Source organism: Poeciliopsis prolifica, unplaced genomic scaffold (genome assembly GCF_027474105.1).
Source record: "Poeciliopsis prolifica strain line A6 unplaced genomic scaffold, Auburn_PproV2 SCAFFOLD006, whole genome shotgun sequence".
NCBI lineage: Eukaryota > Metazoa > Chordata > Actinopteri > Cyprinodontiformes > Poeciliidae > Poeciliopsis > Poeciliopsis prolifica.
Window position 1 is genome coordinate 4,557,249 of NW_026562381.1, and position 22,685 is coordinate 4,579,933.

At 37.7% G+C, this 22,685-nt stretch overlaps 1 protein-coding gene across 1 annotated transcript in view; it reads right to left on the reverse strand.

Annotated features, from left to right (window-relative positions):
• Positions 1-22,685, reverse strand: part of LOC129360427 (protocadherin Fat 2-like) — an 87,069-nt gene that overhangs the window by 39,449 nt on the left and 24,935 nt on the right. The window contains 9 exon segments of the mRNA XM_055030632.1: positions 1,651-2,047; positions 2,531-6,198; positions 6,751-6,961; positions 7,076-7,288; positions 8,258-8,320; positions 8,825-8,964; positions 18,325-18,535; positions 19,398-19,709; positions 20,576-20,634. Of these exon segments, the coding sequence (XP_054886607.1) occupies positions 1,651-2,047; positions 2,531-6,198; positions 6,751-6,961; positions 7,076-7,288; positions 8,258-8,320; positions 8,825-8,964; positions 18,325-18,535; positions 19,398-19,709; positions 20,576-20,634 (5,274 nt within the window).

Sequence of the window (22,685 nt, forward strand, 5' to 3'; positions counted from 1 at the left end):
TGTAAAAACAAAAGGTTTAACCTCAAGAAAGAAACTGTCTTGAGCTGCCATTCGGGTACTGCAATTAAATTGTTGTTCCACAAGTTTTCTTTGGCCACACTAAGTGGATTTTGTTCCACAAACACCAACATTAATAAACCTCGAGCTATTATTTATGCTGATTTTAATTTATAATGTTGACATTGGAATGGAAATACCACAAATCAAGTTGACATTCTCCCAGTTTTTACGGGAACATGCATTTAATTTTCTTTTTTTTTGTGAAAAGTTGTGTTTTTACAGCAAAATGTAGAAACTTTATTAAAACAAGCCATGTTACATATTACTGAAATGGAGAAAGAAGCATTTTGCAAATATATATTTTTTTGTTTTTGTTTTGTTTTTTTTATATATTATTATTATTTGTGGTTGGGAAACAAATAATTTTGACAGGAATTGATTTCAAATGTAAAGAAAACAAAAAATATTAATGAATTGTGGAAATAAACAGATGCCAGGTAGATTTTTCTTTCCATTTAAATAACCTAATTATTCCTACATTTCACATGGGTTGGTTTCTTCTTCCAACAGGTTCAGGAGCGGTAAAAGGAGTTGTATAACTCTCACATATATATTAAGGTCCTTAAAGGTATTTTTATAATCTGCTAATATGTGACTTTGCACCAGCACAAGGTCGGATGGGCTAATTTGGGTTTGGGGTCATAATGTTTTATATTTCAGCTGACCCAAATGGGGAGTAAAACCGAGATCGAAATGTATGATTACAACATAAAAAGTCAAGTTACATAAAATCATTAAAGACAAAAAATATTTGTTTTAATAAAATATCTCCATCATTCATCAAAATTCTGGACAAAATAAACTAAAATTAATATTAAAAAATAGGAATATCAAATGGCAACTTGAAAGGTACAAAGAGATAACCCTAAGGTGTAACATGAAGGATGGAAGCAAAGAAACCTAATTCTAACTTGTTAGCTGTGTATGAGTATACAATTCACTGTTTTTCTTATGAGGTAAGACATTAAGTATTATTGATAAGACATTAACATAGAAAAAATACTCCTTTTAGTACTATTAGTAATATTGTCTTAAGACAAAACATAGAAAACACATTTGCCCTGCGAACTGGAAATCAACAGTGAAAATAATAAATTCTTATTGATTCAGAATAAGACAAACCTTAAATAAATTAACAAAGTGTGTAGACAGTTTTATAAAAAATTTTGTGACAACTGAGAGTTTGCCTGAGCCGAACCCTTCGATTGTAAATAATTCCAGCACAAACACTCATCTCTGTCTCAGAACTCCTTCAGAGAAGTTTAACTATCTTGGATTTGCATTAATTCAAGGCTCTGTTTGTTGTTAGCTGCAGGGCATCCAGTTGGTATTCCTGTGTTGTCACACCGCTCCACTTTAGGATTAATTGGAGGTGGAATAATGTGACTCAGTTGAGGGTGATTAACACAGATTTTCATTTTGCCTTATTAATGTCTTTATAAATCCCACAGTGCAGCAGATCTTCAGAGCAAATAAGTGATTTCACTGATGAAAACATTGATGCTTGCTTGAACAAAAAAAACACACTCCACAGTGCAGTAACATGCAAAAAGCTATTGGCCAAACATACTGTAAGTCAGATATACAAACCTGTGATATAACACGTCACCAAACGGTTCTCCAGGGACACATCAGCATCTGTGGTCGTCATTGAAACAATTGGCTCAAATGGGGTGGCATTCTCCACCACTGAACCATGGTATACGTCTTCCGTGAATTTCGGCGCGTTGTCATTCTCGTCTGTCACCATCACTTCCACGAGGACGCTGGACGATAGCTTGACATCTCCTCCATGATCTGTGGCAACCACATTGAACTTGTAGACTCTGAGAGTCTCGCAGTCTGTTTCCCGCAGAGTGGTGATCCAGCCGCTTTCTCCTTCAATGGCAAACACCTCATTGATGTCAATCTCGGTGTCATCAGGCAGCGTCTCCAAACTGTAGGTAACCATGCCATTGGTGTCTGTGTCTGGATCATTGGCTGTCACCTAGAGGTCAAAGACCCATTAGCATATTCTGTGCAGAAATCTATTGTGGCATGGACTTGTAAAACACTTATGTGGAGGTTAAAGTAAATGCTAAGACCTCTAGGTGCCAGATGCTGGCACAATAAACATAAAAAAAAACAAACAATAACTTTCAAAGATAGCGACATTGACTGCATATCTAAACATTTATTTGAATGTCTTTTTAAAAGTTTATTATGTATATAATTGTTTCCTAGACCTTTATTCACATCCAGTTTTCTCAACATTCCTTATAGTCTGTGCAGATATCTTATAAAGAAAAGGTATAATGTCTATGTTCAGTTTACATATAAGCAGTAGACATGCAAATGTCTCAGTGTACTTGACACCATTTTATGCTTCTCTGTTCAACAAGAATATTGGCATTTCCAGGAACTTCATTAAATGCATTCAATACATCGGAAGAAGAAGTAAACCTACGAAAGAAAGCCTGGTTTGTCTTACCTGAATAACAGTGGTTCCAGCAGGCATATTTTCTGCCAGGAAGGCTCTGTATGGGCTTGCATCAAACATGGGCTGGTTATCGTTCACATCCTGAACCTGGATACTGACAGAGACCAGCGATGCAACATCTGTCCCATTATGGTTCCCCTGAGCAATCACATCTATCTGGTACCACTTTGTCTTTTCATGGTCTATGGTCTTCTGCAGTAGCAGAGTGCCACTTTCCTGGTCCAAGCTGAAAACTTTGTCTTTATTGCTTTCCACAGTATTCCCATTGACCAGACTGTAAATGAGAGGCATGTCAGAGTTGGCCCTCACTGAGCCAATCTCTGACCCGATGGGAAAATCCTCTGCAGCAGAGAAGGTGTAGAGTGGTTCTGAGAATTTTGGCAGGGGAACCTCTGGAGGAACCACCTTTAGTTGAACAGGGACAGTGGAGTTATAAAAAGGGAGACTGCCGTCACGAGCTTTCACTTTAAAGTTAAAGATCTTGTTTTCCATTCCAACCAAACTCTCCTTAACACTGACCACTCCTGTGAAAGGGTTGATTTCAATGATGTCTTCGACAACTTCCTCAGCTTCATCCACAGTGTAGGTCACGTCTGCATTTTTACCATCATCAGCGTCATAAGCCATAATCTGAATGACAGGAGAGCCTTTATTTACAGTCGATTGAATTGAAACTTGGTATTCTGATGCTTTGAATTGAGGCACATTGTCATTCTCATCTGTGAGAATAATTTTGACTGTACAAAAGGCCACTTTTCCACCACCATCCTTTGCCATCACTTTTATTGATATCACTTTCTGGGTGGGGTTTTCTCTGTCCAGCGGTTGCGTTGTAACAATCTGACCGTCTTCGAGGATGGCAAATTTCTCATCAGCAAGTTTGTTGATGATGGTGTAATCCACACTTCCGTACGGCCCATCATCGGGATCAATAGCTGCCAGTCGGATAACGCGAGTTCCCGCTTCTGCATTTTCAGCCAGCTCTGCCTCATAGATGCTCTTTTTGAAGTAAGGACTGTGCCTGTTGCTGTTAATCATGTCAATACTAACTGGGGCAGTTTTCTGAAACACTCCATCAGATACAGCCACCGTCAAGTTGTAGTAAGGATCTAGATTCCTCTTGCAAACGTTGGAAAAGGAGATTATCCCTGAGGATTCATTGATGTTGAAGTATCGATCTTTGTTACCTGAAATTATTTTGTACTTGAGATGATTGAGGTCTTCAGAGTCAGGATCTGAAGCTTGAATTTTAATGACAATGTGGCCACATTTGGCCATTTCATCCAAAGTAGCTTCATACTGAGAACTGACAAAATCAGGAGGATTGTCATTGACATCAGTGACATTTACAAAAACCATCACCTCGCTACTGAGAGGAACAGTCCCATTGTCAATGGCTTTGATTTTCAAATTAAACTGTTCAATATCTTCATGATCCAGAACCTGTTTTGTGACAATCAATCCAGTCTTAGGATTGATATCAAAGAAATCAGTTTCATTTCCCTCAGTCTTAATGATCCGGTAGGTCAAATCTTTATTTCTGCCAGAGTCTTTGTCCGTTGCATTGAGTTGAATCACAGAGGTGCTGACTGGAAGCCCTTCGGCAATGTTCACACTGTAAGTCAGCTGTGGGAAAAGTGGTGGATTATCATTAACATCCTCTACTACAATTTCAATAGATGCCTCTGAGAACGCTCCAGTAACAGAGTCAGTAGCTCGAACTGTCAAGAAATGCATTGTCTGGCTCTCATAATCCAGAGGATTGGTTATGGTCAGAACTCCAGTCTTAAAATCAATGTGAAAATGCTTTGAAGCATTTTCCTCCTCAAGATTGTAGATGAGCCGATATCCCTCAGGGTTTCTGGCCTGAACGTGCAGAATGGTGGTGAATGGGGGAACATTTTCAGGAACTCTCAGTGGATAAAGAAGAGTCTGAAAAACTGGATTGGTTCTGTTCCTTACTTGAATAGTGAGCTGAGCAGTGGTTCTATGAGTTGGCAGGCCATCATCTGAAGCCACAACAGTCAACATGTATTTATTCAGGGCTTCAAAATCAAGAGGTCTTTGAAGGGATATATCGCCCACATCTGGATCTATCCTGAAGAGGTCAAAATCCTCCTCCAGAGAATACATGATTGATCCGTTTTCACCCAGATCTTTATCAATGGCAGTTGCTTGGTACAAAACATCTCCTGGCTCTGCATCTTCAGAAATCATCATTGAAAAAGGCAAATTTAGAAACTGTGGAGAATTGTCATTAACATCATCTATAAAAATTTTGACTTGAGCTGTTGCTGTTCTGGGTGGGGTTCTGGTATCTTCAACTTTTACCACTACGTCATAAATATCTTGTTCCTCTCTGTCAAAAGGAATGCCGGTGGTTTCAAGAACCCCTGACATTTGGGAAATAGTAAACCTTCCCATTGGGTTGGTTACAGAGTATAAAAGAGGCTCATTCAGGTAGCATCCTGAGACTTTTAGTGCTGCCAAAGTTTTCACTGTATTTAGGTTTTCTGCAATGCTTGCTGAGTACATTTTATGTTGAAATTCTAGATCACTTGGCATCAGCTCAGTTGCATTTATCCTGACAGTGGCTGAATCTTTAAAGAGACCATCTGAAGCTCTGACAGTCAGCTGGTAAAATGACCTGAACTCTGACACGTTGCTCACAGTAATGACTCCTGTATTGGGATCAATTGAGAAGGCATTGTGAAGATTTCCCTCATAGATGCTGTATGAGACTGCTGAATCTCCATCATGGGCCATGACACGGACAACCTCAGTATCTCTGACGGCTGGGACAATGATAGATGACTCATACATAGAGGCGGTGAATTGTGGCGCGCAGTCATTAAGGTCCAGGACACGTACAGTGACCTTGGCAGGCTCTGCTGCGTACAGTGATGGTTCCCCTGAGTCCTTCACCTGTACTGTGAAGTGATATTCAGCTTTGGCTTCAAAGTCAAGTGGTGAAATTAAGGAAATGGTACCCATACTTGGGTCAATCTTGAAAACTTTCAGCACTTCAGGTTCAAGGATCAGATATGTCAGCAGAGAATTTGAATCTCGATCTGCATCAAATGCCTGAATGACCAGCGGTGCACTTCTTTTCCCCATCACTATGCTGTTTATAGGAGCTGATTCACTGATTTGACCCAAGTACTCCTTCTGCTGAAATACAGGAGCGTTATCATTCTCATCCATGACATAGATATGGACGAGAGTCTTGGACATGGCTCCAGCTGTTGTGGAAGCTGTAACTTTGAGCTTGTAGGACTCCCAGGTTTCAAAATCAAGATATCTTTTGGTGGAAATCAAGCCACTGTAGGGGTTGATATAAAATGTGTCATTTAAGTTTCCACTCTCTATACCATAATGCACTGCAGATGGGCAGGAGGCAGAGATGGTGAGCACTGGAGTGCTGGGAGCTCTTAGTTCACTGACCTCTGTTAAATATTCATCCGCAGGGAAGATGGGTGGCGTTTGATCAGAAATGCGGATATGGATGTGGACGGAGCAGAGGTCAGAACGTTGAGGGAAACCCTGATCATTGGCTTTTACTGTTAGGTGGAATTGGTCCTGAGGCTGAAGGTCCAGAGGTTTGGAAATGCTGATGGAGCCCAGCTCAGGATCAATGGAGAAGATGTCGTCAATATTACCTGCAGGGAGGTAAGACATGCTATGTTATACATAAAAAAAACTATCTAATTTTAGATTTTGATGATTAAGTCATATTTGTATAAAAATAGGTACAGAAAAAAACTATTTACTTTATTTTTCAAGGTGTTCAGTGATAATAGTATCATCTCATTGATTCTTCTGTTGTCTTTTAAACATTAAAAACGTTTCTGGGAGCATTGACATTTATCTCACACCAGTGGTCATTCTTTTAAACTTCACAAGCAAGAATCTGAGATAAGATAATTACAAAGATGGATGTTGTTTGCTGCATCAAACACTAAAACAACAATGTGTTCAATTGCAGCAGCTGGCATTGAAGCATCATTCTCTGTCTCAGACATTCCCAGGATCTTTGATTACTCGTGATCCGCCATAATCCCAAACAACCCAGTGTGAAAGATTTAAAGACTGCAGATGAAACAGAGACAGCTCCCAGGAGTGAGTTTGTATAGCTAAATGAATGTGAAGCAGTGTTCAGGTGAAAAGAAGCAAGCGCAGATAAAATATAAAAATAAGCCTGGGCGACTCACCAGAGTGCAGCGAGTAGCTGATGTCTGCATTGCTCCCCATGTCCTTGTCTAGAGCTTTGACTCGGACAACCTCAGAGCCCGCAGGGGCCAGATTAGAGATGCTAGCTTCATAACGGGGGCTGAGGAAAGCTGGAGAGTGGTCATTACAGTCCTCCACATGAATCACCACCTTTGCAAAATTCTTCTTCATTGGAATCTCCTGGTCACGCACCTGAAGAAAAGAGTTAATATTGCAGCATGTGAAGAGGTAAATCATCTATCATCAGTGCAAAATTCAAAAAGTCTGGTCTTTTAAACTTTTTGTCATTACATAATAAATAATTACCATAATGATGAGGGTATGAACAGAGATCTTCTCGAAGTCTAGCTTCTCCGTCATCACCAGAATGCCATTCTTTGGATCCAGGTGAAAGAACTTGGTGCTGTCCGGATGAAGGCTGCTGTGGATGGAGAACAGCAGGTTGCTGTTGGTGTCATCGTCCTTAGCGCTGATCTGCAGGATGTCCTTCCACAGGGACGTGTCTTCAGGAACCCTCACCTTAAGGACAAGAGAAGATGATCACAGAGCAGTGTAGAAAAACTTACTGTGTTTTGATTCTTGATGGTTCTTATAAAGAAGGTAAAAAGGGAGTAGAGCTGAAGAGGAATATCAAGCTAAAAGAGTCAGCTCAGACAGAGAAATAACAATGATGTGAAGTTGTGAGAAAATATAGCACATAGCTTTTTAAAACATTTAGTTGCCATCTCAAAGACATACCCAGGTTATTCATATTTGTTCATCTCAAATTAAAGAACCAAATGCTTTGTAAGACCTCAGTTTTCCAAATGTTGTTAAGCAATTAATGAAAGAGCACAAAAAGAGAATGTTTATTCTTTTTCACATGATGAAATATCTACCCAACTGCATGACTAAAGGCAGCAAATAATAAATATTTAGCAAATCACAAAATATCCACTAAACATCTTTTTATGAAAGTCTAACAGAAATGTCCTCAGTTTTTATAAAGGTATTGGGCGAAAAGCTGTTGTACTGAATCTGCTTCTTTTTTATTTTGTAAATAGTATATTTTAACCTGGAGTAAAGCCTGTCTTAAACAGTGATCTCTCTCAGTTTCTCATCTCTTTCTGGATCTATCCACAAATATCCTGTACTTAAGGGCACAACTGAGAATCTAACACATTTCAGATTTCTGTAAGGTAATCCACCAAGGCAGCTAATAGCCTTTCTGGATGAAATGTAGACAGGAATTTCAGCTTAAAATAATACTCTTTACATCAAGCTTTTGAAAGAATAACATCATAAATTTTGGTTTTCTTTAACGTTTGCTTTTACTTATGCTCTCTAGAAGACATTTCAATGGCTGTCTAAACTTGTATTATATTAGATTTCTGCTGACATGTCTCTACTGGTGCTTTACATCTGCTTGCATCTCAACATCCCCATTATAAGCACACATGCATGACCTTTGGAGGATCATTATCTGTATGATTAAATATTAACTCTCACCTCATACAGCGGTTTCAGGAAGAAGGGTCGGTGTTCATTCATGTCCAACACACGGATGTTGGCCTGCAGATTGGACACAGGATTGAAAAATGAAAAAAGAAAATGCATGAAAGACCCATCATCTGCAGCACCTGATCAGCTGTTAAATATTTATGAAATTAAGGTATCTAGACATATTCAACCTTTGTTTGTTAGTTTGCACCACCATAACTATAAAAATAGAGGAAAAAAAAACTTATAATGTAAAAAATGTCTCATTTGATCAAACAGAAATATCAGTTCAACTGTCTTTTCTGTTTACAGATGTAAGAGGAGAAAGGGAAAGTTTTTGCTATGATTTAAAACAGGCAGAACAGGTAATATAGAAAAATTCAGTTTTCATATAACACCATGCTTCAGATGTCTTTGATCCAGGCTCATCAAAGTAAAACTTAAATATATTTTATGGCTGATAATAATAAGAACCTTCAGAGTTTTTCATTTATGTTTTGGAAATGTGTTTTTGTTTGTTTTATGCGTTAACATTGCTTCTTGTGGTTTTCTTTTTTTTTAAATATATTTTCTTACCTGTGTGGTGGCGCTACGGTGGCCATCTGTGACTTCTACTGTCAGGTTGTAGTTGGAGCGGCGAGCGGCATTAAGTTTTCTGGCAATTAAGATTGTTCCTACGTTCCTTTGGATGTCAAAGTCTTTGTCTTCATCACCACCTAAGAAACAAAGAAAAACAACAAAATCCGTCCATCTGTTGGTGAGAATGGCCATGGTTTCGTAGTGACACATTGCTGTTCTGATGCAGGTGTTAATTTGGTCTCTGCCATGGTTTAGACATTGTCAAACACAACAACAGACATAAAAATGACACTGGGAGAGATATGAGATGTTTTGCATATTTACACCACACTTCAAATTATTATGCAAATTGGAATAAAGTGTCATAACGATAAAATTTTTTGTTGTACTATTAAATGTATAGAAGGTATTGTGTGTCAGGACTCTTTGAATACTATAATTAATTTCAGAGAGCTGGTTGATTAGTTTGTCCTCTGAGCTCAATTAAAGAAAATCTACTTAAGAAGGATGTTCCACATTATTAAGCAGGCCACAGGTTTCAAGCAATATGGGAAGAGAAAGGATCTCTCTGCTGACGAAAATCATCAGATAGTGTAGTGCCGTGTGACAAGGTATGAAAACATTATATATTTCACAAAAACTGAAGTGTTATCATACTGTCAAGAGATTTGTGGCTGATTCAGAACAAAGATTGGTTTGTGCTGATAGAGGCATAATGAAGAAGGTTTCTGTTAGACAAATTAATCGAATTAAGAGAGCAGCTGCTAAAATGCCCTTACAAAGCAGCAAACAGTTATTTGAAGCTACTGGTGCCTCTGGAACCTCGAGGTGGAGGATCCTCCAGAGGTTTGCGGTGCATGAATCTACTATTGGGCCTCCCCCAACCAGCTCACAAGCAGAAACGGACGCAGTGGACCCAGGTGTAAATGAAGATTAATTTTCAAACAGACTTGTTTACTGATGACTGCTGTGCAACCCTGGATGGTCCAGATGGACGCAGTAGTGGACTGATTTTGGACAGCCACCACGTCCCAACATGGCTGTGATGTCAGCAAGGAGGTGGTGGAGTCATGCTTTGGGCCAAAATCATGAGAGAGAATCATTGGTTGGCCCCTTCAGAGTCCCTGAAGGTGTGAAAATGACCTCAGCAAAATATATGGGCTTTCTGACTGATCACTTTCTTTCATGTTTCAAAAAGAAGAGCATGCATGACAATGCACCGTTTCTGACCATCATTTGCATTAACCATTTAAGAAAATCTGAGAAAATATCACTTGTACAATAATTTGGAACACGGTGTAGATACCAAATCCAGTGTAGACATGATTAAAGTCAACTTCAAGACATAATATCTGACTGTAGAAATAAAGGAAATCTCATCTCTCTTTGGGATTTGACAAATTGCAGACTCCTCTCCATGAGCCGTAATTAATATCTCTGTCCTTAATTTTTAAACCGCTATAACTCCTCCAACTTGAGTCTGAGTGAGTACAAACATTTAGGGATGATGCTACTGGGTTTAATTCATCTTGCAACACTGATTTGTGTCAGTCGGTGGTAATTAATGATTGTAGCCCATATTTTACTGACAGTCTTATCCAGGTTCAGGTCCCTCTACCTCCCAAAAGAAACCTGCTTAATGAGAAAATCTTAGCAGATGGTTTGTCTTAAATACATATATTTGAATAAACAGAGCTGATTAACACTTGGTACCTTTTTTCTTGCATCCTGAGGTGAAAAAACAACTGGAAAAAGCAACCTATACCTCACATTACGTCACATTGGTTTGTTGTTCACTTGTAAAAATTGAGTTTCAGAAATTCTAGTGAATGATATTCAGAAAAGTTAGTTAGTTAAAGATGCTCTGCTGTTATTTGAGCTTATATAATTAAGTAAACTTTTAATATCACATCTGTGAATATAATTTAGACATCATCTCTGAGTTTTAAAACTGAAGTTACTCAACTTTCGGCTGAAACTGAGGACAGATGTTATGAAGAGTTCCCAGAATTAATAGTGAAACAGCTCTGCATTAAAGCAGAGCAACAGCTGAACTGGCTCAGACATGAGAAATAATCCAGATAGTCTAGTTTATGAACAGATTAAAAACTTATCAGATGCCTAAGCAGTCTCAAACGGTCGATATGCTTTATCTTATCTTTGTTGAAGCATGTGTGAGTAAAACCACGCTAAATGAGTGATCTGTTTGAGCACGGAAACAGTTTGTCTTGTCTTTGCAGTTTCTGCAAACCATAAAAATCTAATCACAGAATAAACACTTAAATACGTGTTCGGACATATCTTCTGGTTCGGTGAAAAGGGATTTGAATGCAGTTGTTTTTAGTCTCAGCTTAACAATGTTGGTGCATAATGTATCATTTTGAGGTTAACAAATATTAATTTGATATACATTTAAAAAGCAACCAGCAAGTTTTACAAAGTTCTAGTCATGAACCATTCATTTTATTCAGGTGTGTTGCTGCAGGGACTGTCGTGATGTGAGTTTTATTTATTAAAAGTTACAGAAAAAAACTTGGAAAAAATCACAAGAAGCAAAAATAGGCCAGAGCAGCACAGGAATTAGGGACCGCAGGATTAGACAGGAGGAACCAGGAAGGAGAAACTGAGAATGAGTTGTATATGTATATAACAGGGCAACACAAAGGCACAGTACCAACAATAATGCACATACTCACAACTAAAGACAATTTAGAGAGACCAATTATCCTAACAGTCATAATTCTGGACTGTGGGAGGAAGCCAGAGTATGCAGAGAGGCCTTCTCAAAATATTAATGCTCTTAAACTTGGTACCATTTAACTGAACACCACTGTCTAGTGGTAGTGTATAGATAATAGTTCCTTTTCAAATCACTGACAAAATTAAGTCTCTATAGGTCAATTTGTGCTTTTAAAGCATTAAAGAGCTGATTAAATTGTAACACCCTGTGGAAATGAAATAAATTCTTGTCTGGTAGTTTTGGTTGAACTACCAGACAAGTAGTTCATTGTTTGACCAATGTAAAACACCATTGTTTGACCATTGTTTGACCAATGTAAAACAATGTTTTGGAAACCTAATTCAAAATTTTGTTGTTGACAAAAATTATGCAATGTGGTGTAAATCAAAAATCTTCTCTTGTTTCTGCCAATTTAATCTCCATCATGTATATAAATGTGTTATTTTTGTAATTTGCACCACAGTATTCACAGTTTACTTTTAATCCCGGATGTATCCTGATTTATCTGCGAGTGGGCTTGTTTTCTTTGTCACAAATCTCTTAATGATCTAACACACTGTGATTTTAATCTCCAGTTTTTCTGACTCACTCCCACCATCTGCTTTCATCTTTCTCCATCACTTCTCTGCCACTCTTATTTTTAATGCTCCATATCTCCCTTTTCATCCTGCACCCCCCTTGATTTGTCTTGCTTCTTGTCTTTCTCTCTCCCAGCATGTTGTGTGCACATACATGAGAGAGGTAAACCTAACGGCTGCTCAGCCAGATGGTGTTTATTATCAACCTTTGTAATTTATATCAAGCGGGTATAAAGACAACAATTATTTCAGATTTCTTTTTATCTTTATTCTCTCAACTTTTATTATGCACGGTTGGTCAAAGTATTGTTTGAAACACATGCAAAAATAATAGGACCACAACAAAGAGTATTATTCAGTTACAACTCAATGATCAAACTGAAATGTCTAGAACCAGAAACTGGACTGACTGGAAGCCATTGGAAGCCATTCAAGACTGGACAGACTTTTGCAGATCATGACCTGTAGTCTCAGCAGACAGAGAAGAAAATGTTCTGGGATAACAATTTTTCACTTTGCTGATTATCTCTAGCCAAAAATGATGTCACTGCCACGGTTGGGGGATCCTTTGCTCCTGGAACCAGCCAGGCAAAAAGCGTCTTTCATTCCCGTTATTCTGTGGGCTTCAAGTATGATCCACTGGGGGGAAAAATGTGCAGAGCAACATTTTATCCATCTACCCTTCCATACATTCTCTAAATGTTTATCTGGGTCAAAGCCCCTGGAGCAACAAGGCAAGCTGAGCGGCTTCAAGCCCATCAGTCATTTTCTAGACAATTCTTGGCTTTACCCCAGCAGATTGGAATAAAGATAGAAGATAATGAAGACCACACATATCTAATATCAGGACAAAAAGTTAATTTACATATTAATAGAAAACAAAATGTGTGTTCTAAATGTTTCTTGCTCTCTGACCAGAAAATAAAAGCTCTTTCTTTTGACGTTATTAAAAGGTCTCTTCACAGAAAAAGTGGATTAGAGAAACCGGTCTTACTTTCTGAGTGAGGATGAATCCTTGAAAATAATTTGTAAAACCCATCAGATTTTAAGTATTTTTTTATATCAAACTCTGCCCTTCAAATGATTTATACACACAAATATCATATGATATAATATTTTGAATGGTCACAGCCATTAAAACTTTATTGTGTGCATTGGGTTTTAATGCAACACATATAAATAACTATGAAATGGAATGGAAAAAAACATAATTTCAAAAAATATTCTTAAAGAAAATCTGAAGTGTGGAGTGCACTTGTGTCAGCCTATAAACTACCAGCTATGTCATTGCAAGTCACTGCAAAGGTTTACATGCAATAACGCAAAGGACAATGAGGACAGCAGGAAAGCTGGTTGCTCAGACAAGAGATTACATAAAAATATCCAGATCCAATATATCCTAAACATTGTCTGTTGTTTCTGCTGATCTCGGGAACCTGGCAATAAAACATTTGAAGCAGAATAACCTCATCTGAGTTATTTTATAGTGCTGAGTTATTTTATTTTGACAATAAGAAGATTAAATCCTTTTATGAAAGTTTAGTTCTTGATTTGTGCTTGAGTAGGCTCAATGTTTAAATCGCATCTATTAGTTATTATAGACTTTTTAGAAATATATTGTCGATCACGAATTAGCTACAAGATGCTCTTTAGTTATGCACTTCTAAAAGGAGTCAAAAGAGCTCCACAGAACAGCTGAGTTTGCATTAGATGTTCCCTGGAGGGTAAGTTGAGGAGGGTGAGCCAAAATAACCAGAAGACAAACAACCTTTTCAACTGCATCTTCTTCCAGTAATTCCTCTGTGACGGAATGTTGGGAACTTTAATTTCTAAACCTGTCATCCATATGCTTCAGGGTCTGCTCTAGGTTTTCCGACCTGCCTGAACCATTCAGCACCAGAGACGGGAGGGAACATCCTCATGTTACCCTCTATCTGAACGAAGGGAATCACATCGGCCCTCCTGCTGATAAAACATCTTTTTCTCTCACTAGATGAGAGAATAAGCCTGGAGTCCTGGTGAGTGTCAGAAGAGAAGATCGATCAGTTTTTTTTAATTTATTTATTTTTTTATTAAAAGTCTTCGAAAGTCATAAATGCTGCTAGTCACTAATGCTGCTTCAAAGATGAGATCATCAGCGTCTCTTTTCTGTTTCTGACAGAACATAGCTCGATGTACAGGTTGAGTAAATTTATAACAGCTACAGTTCTAAATCGAATTTCAATAAATAAGGTTTAGTAAAAAAAGGAATCTGCAGGTGACAGTTGTACCTCTGATTCACATTGAATTTGAAAATAGGTTTTTGTTCAGAGTTTCTGACTTACTGCTCTTTCAACTGATCAAAACCCATCTTACACATAGTCTTCAAGGTTGCTGGTCTTTATTCCAAGAGCACTTCAAGAAGAGTGACTTTTTTCAGTTGCAGTCAGTTGCAATCCTTGTTCATTTGTCATTCTCTTTAAAGCCTTCAAAAGGTGAAACGTGTGCAGCACAATTAGAAATAAATTAAAGAGATATGTCTTTTTCATTTCTATCAATTTAAACATCTAACAACCCCAATACAACCAACATCTGCAGAAGATGTCAGGGTCAAAAGTGAAAACGTGATAAATTATTTTTAGCTTGAGTCTGGTTTAAAACACCTGATCCCAGACTTCATCTCCAATTTATTTCTCTGGATGTTTCTCCAATAACTCCACAGGAATGTGGCTGAAAAACACTTAAAAACATAATGTGACAAAATGATTTTTACTTTGCCGTTGTGACCTCCCCCCCTAGAGCGTCTGTCAACATTGAATTAATCCTTCTGTCTTTGGAGGTCGTGACCCTCATATTGACCACAGCAAACCCAGCAGGTACCCCAGTCCAGTGAACCTGACAGAGGCCCACATCCTTCCACAAACAGTTATGTCACCATCTATGCTTCCAATCCCACTTTGTGTCGCAGACGAATTGTTTTTACACATTCACAGGTGGTGTCTGAGTTATTTTGACAGCCAAGGAAGCCTTCATTTGTCCCTGTGAGTTATCATACTGCCAAAAAACAGCGATAGGAATCAGTGTTCTGCTCTTGGAGAGGAGGAAGGCAAAATAGGGCAATATATCCAGGATCATATCAGCCTGGGAGACGAATCCTGTGACACAACAGCCCTCGTATGCCAACGCAGAGATGAAGGTCAGAGATACATGACTACAGAGCAATCAGAACGCAGTGAAATAAAACAGAAACATGTCAGCCTGTCCTATCATGTTATAATAGTGGCACAAAACTAAATTGAAGGGAGTTGCAGGGGGAGAGGGGCTGTAGGAGAAGGTGGCTTGATTGAAGTGACAGGTGACAGGCCAAAAATGATCATTCTCGAGGTAATATGGAAATGCAGCACAAATATCCTGCTACACAACAAACACTTTAGCTCCGACTTTTAAAACCAAACAGTCAAAGCTGGTCAGTTGCAGACCCTGACCAGCGAAACACTAAAAAAAGTTTTTATCTTTTCACATCTCATTACTACCCTCATGTTGTAAAATTAACAAATAACCTTCCATTTGGAGTATTTTTCTTTCAATGTATGTAGACATTAAGAGAGGAAACAGAGTTAATCTCCATCTATTGAGGGAAATCCAGAAAGCTTGGATTCATTTTATGGTTAATTCAGCAGTAAAACATAAATCAATTGTTGACAAAACTGCCAAAGAACTTAAGTATATATGATAACAGCAGCAGCCAAATTATATGTTTGTTAAAATTGCTTTACTTATGTTAATATTGTTGACTGATACTGACTATCAGTATCACTCAGGATGATTAGGACGCCTTCTCTTTGTGACATAATAAATGTCAGCTGCAAATGTCAGCAGCTCGGAGGCAGCAGAGTGTCCTCTGTGGGATGCACTGAGTCTTTGTCGTGATCTGCTGAGTTCTGGCACCGGTGGAGCTTTGCACAGAAAACCGAACAGGAGGAGCTTTCGGCCTTTTCTAGTCACACGCTGCCCTGCTTGGCAGGAAAAATGAAAATGTCTTCCTGTGAGGTTCAAAGAGAGCGGCTCTCACAAACACTTCCGGAGACATCCAGAGGGCTCATTTCCACTTTAGCTGGGAAGGTTTTCACACCTTTCATTTTCTGAGAGGATGTGTATGACAGTAATGTTCAGGGCAAAGTGGAGTAAGAGACAAAGGAAGGCAAGAAGAAGAAGGGCAGATCCCTTCCCCTATAGTGACTTGGCAGTTGATGAGACAAGGATTACTGCTGATTTTCTCTCACAGAGAGAAACTACCTGGTGGTACAGCTGGACACAAGAACCCGTTGTTTCTCCTCTTTATCTATACATCGCTCTGTTCCGCCATCATAAGCCAATTTTCAGGGAAATTTAATTAAAGTGCTCAATGAATGTACTTCCCTGTGAAAAAAATAAACAAACCCAGTCAAAGCCTTTTAAAGGCAACATTATGTAATTTTCACCTATTTATGGTCCAGTGTTTGTTCCTAAATGTCTTTTGAAAGAACATTCTCAGCTTGGAGGCAGAACATACCAGCAAAAGAGTGTAATTAGACACTGTTTGAATGAAGTGTTTTAACTGCTGAAAACAAAAAACAGACTCTGTATACATATGTCTTTTAAATACTGTTTACAGTGAAAGGGCCACATTTTTAACAGCAGAGAAATAGCTAAAATCACTCTGACCTGATTCTGTCAGACGACACACAGAGGCAGCAGGATGTTAAGCCAACAAGCAAAAACCACAATTAAAAAAGAAGCAAACAAAAGAATGTGATTACGATAATAGATGTACCTGCAGGGCAGTACTGTAAACCGGAATATGGCTTTCAAAAACAAACTCATGCACTGACACTATTATGAAGAGCTGGGATGGTTGGTGGCTAAAGATGGCGATCAGAGTCTTTTCACTGGACTAAAATTAATCAAGCCTAAATCTTGCAAGACGAAAAGTTACAAAAGCTAGTGAGCGAAGCCAGATTAACTTCTTTTGAGGCATAGAACAGCAGGAATAGGAGAGAAGACATAAATTACAAATGTATGGAGTTTAAAAACGTTGGCTGTCTTTACATATAAAATGCATAATTCCAGTTAGTATAATCTCAAAACACATACCTTATACTAATCTATACTAACATCACAGATATATTGAAAAGTTTTTAAAAAAAACTTTAGCTTGCATATCTATTAAAGACATGCAAAAATACTGTTATTGCATTAGCAAATCTTGCACCAAAAAATAAAAAATTCAATCTTACTTTGAGCACATTTATTCGGAAAAACACTAATTAATACCACCACTGCTGTTAATACTTTTTACAACCTACTTTCCCATTCACAAAGCACCTAGTTTTCTCCAACAATATCATTCATGCCTGGAAAGTAATTAGAGATTACACACACACACACACACACGCACACACACACACACACCCCCACACACACACACACACACACACGCACACACACACCCACACACACACACACACACACACACACACACACCCACCCACATGGATGAACATTTTTGCAAAGGTTCCAATAGTATATTCTCCTTATGAAGAATATTTTCTGTCTACAGATCTAGAAATTCCACAAGTTTTAAACTTCAAATTAAATCGAAAAAATAAATACAAGTACCACAATAACTCCAGTGAAGCAAAAGTTAATTTTCTTCCTTTCACTCTTAGGTTCCAACATTACTTAGCATTGCAGCCCTTTGCTGACCTTTAGAAAATATCCTACATCACATTATAAGGCTGTTCATAAAGATGGATGATGATTGTGAGCTGTTTGTTTTCTGCAGCCCAAACCAGAGCTCCAACAGTCAGCACTCTGGTGGAAGTTGCAATACACAAAATGTCAAATATAAATTCCCTCCAGTCGCAGGAGTTTAATGTCACACAGAGCCAGAGTCGGAGAAACACGCTATGATCTATGAGGAGCCATTACTCGGTGATCAGTGCATGCTCGTTTCTGGAGCTTCATGCAGTTAGTTTTCTATTCTTTCTTGTCAAATTTAGCAGCCTGTAAAAATAAATATTAAGGTATTTTAAAACCTTGTTTTCTTTAACGATCGTTAGCCTCTTATCTGAGATGGTTACTCTTCATCAGAACTCAAAGTTCATTCTGCTTTTCTCATCAGTTCTGCTACCTTGATTGATACTGTGGTGTCCACTCACCTACAATGTCGTACTGCAGAAAGTCAAGATATGTCTCTATCGCGATGATGCCCACCATGTGAGTGACAGGTTCTGTTTCTATGACAGCGAAGTTGAAGTGAGGCTCTTCGAATGCGATTGGTTTGCTGGATGGTGGTGGACGTCGGACCCACTCAATATCGAGTCGAGTTGTGGATAAGCGAGGAGGGGTGCCCTGATCAGTGGCTTTGATCTGGAAAGGTACAGAAAATTGACTTAATCTCATTCTGTGCGGACCAGAAAAAAAATTATATTTGGATGATGAACAGGATTTGATTTTAATTAACTGAAACTGAGAAATTTGAGGAGTTCTGAGAAACAATCATGTCCTTGAGGAGACATCTGGAAATAATTAATTTAACGCCATTATAGCTATTTTATAATAAATGTAGTATGTGTGCGTCTGGTTTAAAGCAGGTGGATAGTGACATTAGAATGTTTCTGCTTGCAATCTAACCTAAATGACTTCCCAACATTAAACAGCTATTGCCAGCTGATATCTGAAAATCCAATTTTTTTTATGTTAATAAACAAATTGTTATTATTGAAAATCTGGCCATTGTAATGTTAAATTACAGCAGCATGTTATCTCGACAAAATTTGCATTGGTAATTAGAAATAAAGCAATTCTCTGTATTTTTGTTTCTGTAAGTAACTAAGAAAAGTGTAAATCATGGGTCTCTGTTACATTACCATACTTATGTAAACTTTAAAAAATTCTCACTGCTACTGAACATGTAGTGGATGTATTGCAAGATAATAGTACATTTGCTGCTGTTTCACATAAAACACTTAAAACTCTGAAAATATAAAAATCACATTTTTATTAACAAAGCATTTGACAGCCATGTATCATTGTGCGTCCACTTTCCAAGCAAGCAATACTTTCTATTGACCGGCTACATAAAGTCACAGTAGAATACATCTATGTTTTGGTTGGAACATAGACAAATTTGAAAATGTCCCCTTTTTTAAGGAATTGTACTCTGAAAGTCACACTCATACAGCTAAAGGCTGTGTAATTCCTAACAATGCAAACAACATGGGACACCTACTGTGAGGATGCTGTAGTTTCCTGGCCAGAAATCTCCCTGTGATGTCACCACTCCAGTCAGCGGGTTGATGTGAAACCGCTCATCGGCGCCATCCTGAAGCTTGTAGGTGATGGCAGCATTAGAGCCCTCGTCGTCATCTCGTGCGACCATCCTGCAGACTTTCTTTTTGCCGTCACGTTTGCGCTGTTCCAGCACTTTGACTTGGAAAAGTTTGTCAGTGAACTTCGGCCGGTTGTCATTGGTGTCCAGGACCTGGATGATAACTGTGGCAGTAGACTGCAAAGGTGGAGATCCATTGTCTGATACGATTACCTGAAAGAGAAGAAAAGCTAGGTTTAATGTTTTGATATTTGTTCAAATTTTAAACCTAAATTGTTGAATTAGATAGAGCTTTTTATGTTTTTGGTTCTTTGGTTATTTAGAATTTTTTATGTGGTCTGTTTAATTTGTTTTCATATTTGCCATGTTCAGTATAATTATGCTAAGGTGTAATTTGAAAAAAATAACTAAGGATTGTACAAATCATCCATTAAACAAGAAGATGAAAACATTTACCATACATTTGCATATCAAATATATATTAATTTAAGCATCTCCTTATTTGTGAAGAACTCAACCTCAATGAATATTCTTTGGGTAACTCATTAATTTGCTGCATAAACATAATCAAGTTACAAAAAAAGTAGGATGTCTTATTTCAGAGTCAAAACATTGATATGGAGGATTAATCAGTCATTTAGCTGTTTTCCAACACAGAAGCTCAAGATCAATATTAAAAGTAAAGACATTTCCAATCAACAAAAGTTAGCTTGAACATCTGATGTTCCTGTGAATATAAATTGCCTGCTCTGATAGATTTCAGTGTGTTGCTGAATAATAAGTGAGTTTAAAAGGACACCTCGATGAATTCAAACAATGATCTGTTGCTGCTATCACACCTCCCTACAGCTGATTAAAACATTCCAACTGGATGCCGTGTTTTCTGCACACAAGCCTGCTGCTTTTCTGTAGACGTGGGATTAAAAACAGGAGGTTAAACAGGCAGCAGCTTGCCTCTAACAGCCCGCAAAACATAGCGTGTCATGGATTTATTGATACTGTGGTACCTCAATGCATTACAGAGTAGCAGGATTTTAGTGTAGGTTTGAAGATACTCAAAATGTTCATGGGAGTCTGACCTCGATGCTGTGCTCGGGTTTTTCTTCGCGGTCCAGAGCAGAGTGTGTGCTGATAACACCTGTGAATACAGACACAATAAGTGTGGTAAGTGTAAGTCCAGAAGAGTGAGAGTGGAAATTACACCTAAATAAACAAAGACAGGTGAAAGTTATATGTGCACATTTGTGTTTTGCCTGGGGCAGAAAAACAGAGCCAATCACACCTGAATAAACACAGTTTATTTTATGGGTACATTCATGTTTGCTTGCTTTAAAGTTTGTTTATGTGTGAAATAAAAAATATGTTTAGGTTTGAAGGTCATGTTTGTATTTTAAAGAAAAAAATAAAGCTAAGCACCATTTTAGGACTCAAAAGAAAACATTTGAGTAATACTATTCAAACCAGATATGCACTTCCACACAAAAATAATTAAATAGCATTTGTACCCACAAAGTCTGGAAACTTCTCATTATTTAATATTGCAAAACAATTTTTTTATTTTTTTATTTATGTATTTACAGTTTCCAAATAATCCTTGTATAAAATGCTTATAACTAAAGCATGTCAGGACATTTCCATTTTGGATGGAGTCCAAAAGCATTTTGTATCATTTTATAGGAGCCTCCCTCTATTCAATAGATGTTCCAAATGGCTATTATATTAATATTATAAACAACAAAAGAAAGGTTTCCTTAAAAAGAAAAGCCTTTTTTAATTTGAATATATCAAATAAGGCCCCCCTTCAAAAGGGGAACTTTATTTTTTGCCCCCTTATTGGAGACAAAAAAAATAAATTGACAGAGCATTTTCAAAGCAGGAAATATGGATGAACTCAGCACAAACAACAGACAAAAAGGGTATTTCTTTTCACCAACCAAAACCAGTTTCTCCTGTAACAAACTTCTTGTGTTCTGGGATTGTGAAACAATCAGAAACTTGGTTCCTTGCATCCAATTGGATGCAAAAAGACAAACCACAGTCAGCCAGTAAAAATAACTTGGGCAAATATTCCGCAGCAGATATTGTGAACATAAGGGCATAAAGAAAATTTATTCTTTTATTATTTTTTTTCTTACTGTGTGTCCAAAGATGTTATTAAATCAGTAGCTACACTCTCTAAGTAATCTTGACACAATGTGAAAGAGGCTTTGTCCAAACATCCAGTTATGAGAAAACTAATTGTAGACAGCCTGTTGCTTATGTAAAACTGCCACTTTGGAGAAATACAGACCAACGAGGCTCATGGAGCCTCTGCACTGATGCGCTTGTGTTTTGGGTTTGATCATTTCTTTTTCCATATTTCTCAATTTTAAATGCGGAAATAATAAAACTCGAGTCAGCTTGAAGGTCTAAAAAATTAAAAAAGAAAAGTTGAGATGAAAATATACATCCTTTTATAAAATAATTGTTTCTCTCTCAACTTCCTGTGCATTGTTAAGCTTGACTTGTGATATGCTAGTTAAGTAACTACTACATTTTTTACATGGGACATCAGTTAGATTTTTTTTCCCAAACTGTGCATCTTAAATGTTGTAGTCTTAATGAACTGCTGGCACCTTAGCTTACGTTTCTGTGTACGGTAGTCTGTATAATTTGCAGATCTCTACAGACCACTATAGAACATTTCAAGTAAGCTCAGCATCTAGATTAAGTGATCTTAGCTAAAAGTAATATAATTTCTATAATCACTGAATCTTCATCAACTGGTTATACATGAAACATGAAAATACAATATCCATCATTGTATCAAGTATTATAATTGCATTAAAAACAGGTGGTCTTAGCTTTGTAGTAAATAAGTTAATGATTCTCAAGCCTTTAAAATATGTAGACATTTAAAACAAATAATTATGTAAAATGTTGTCTTTATACTGAAACATTTTTTGATTCAGGACTTCAGTGTCCGTGGCAAAAAAAGTATCTTTGGAAAATGTAATTCCTTGAATATGTTAGTGAAAACGTCTTTTTCACAAGTGGTTCAATTTTCACCATTTCTCTGCATATGAGGTGTTTAGTAATCAACTGATAAGAGACAGCAAGCAGATGGAAAATGTGAAATCGTCGCAGGGACTCTGCCCAGATGGCTTTGGCAGGAAACACAGTGAGAACTTTAATCCATCAACAAAATTT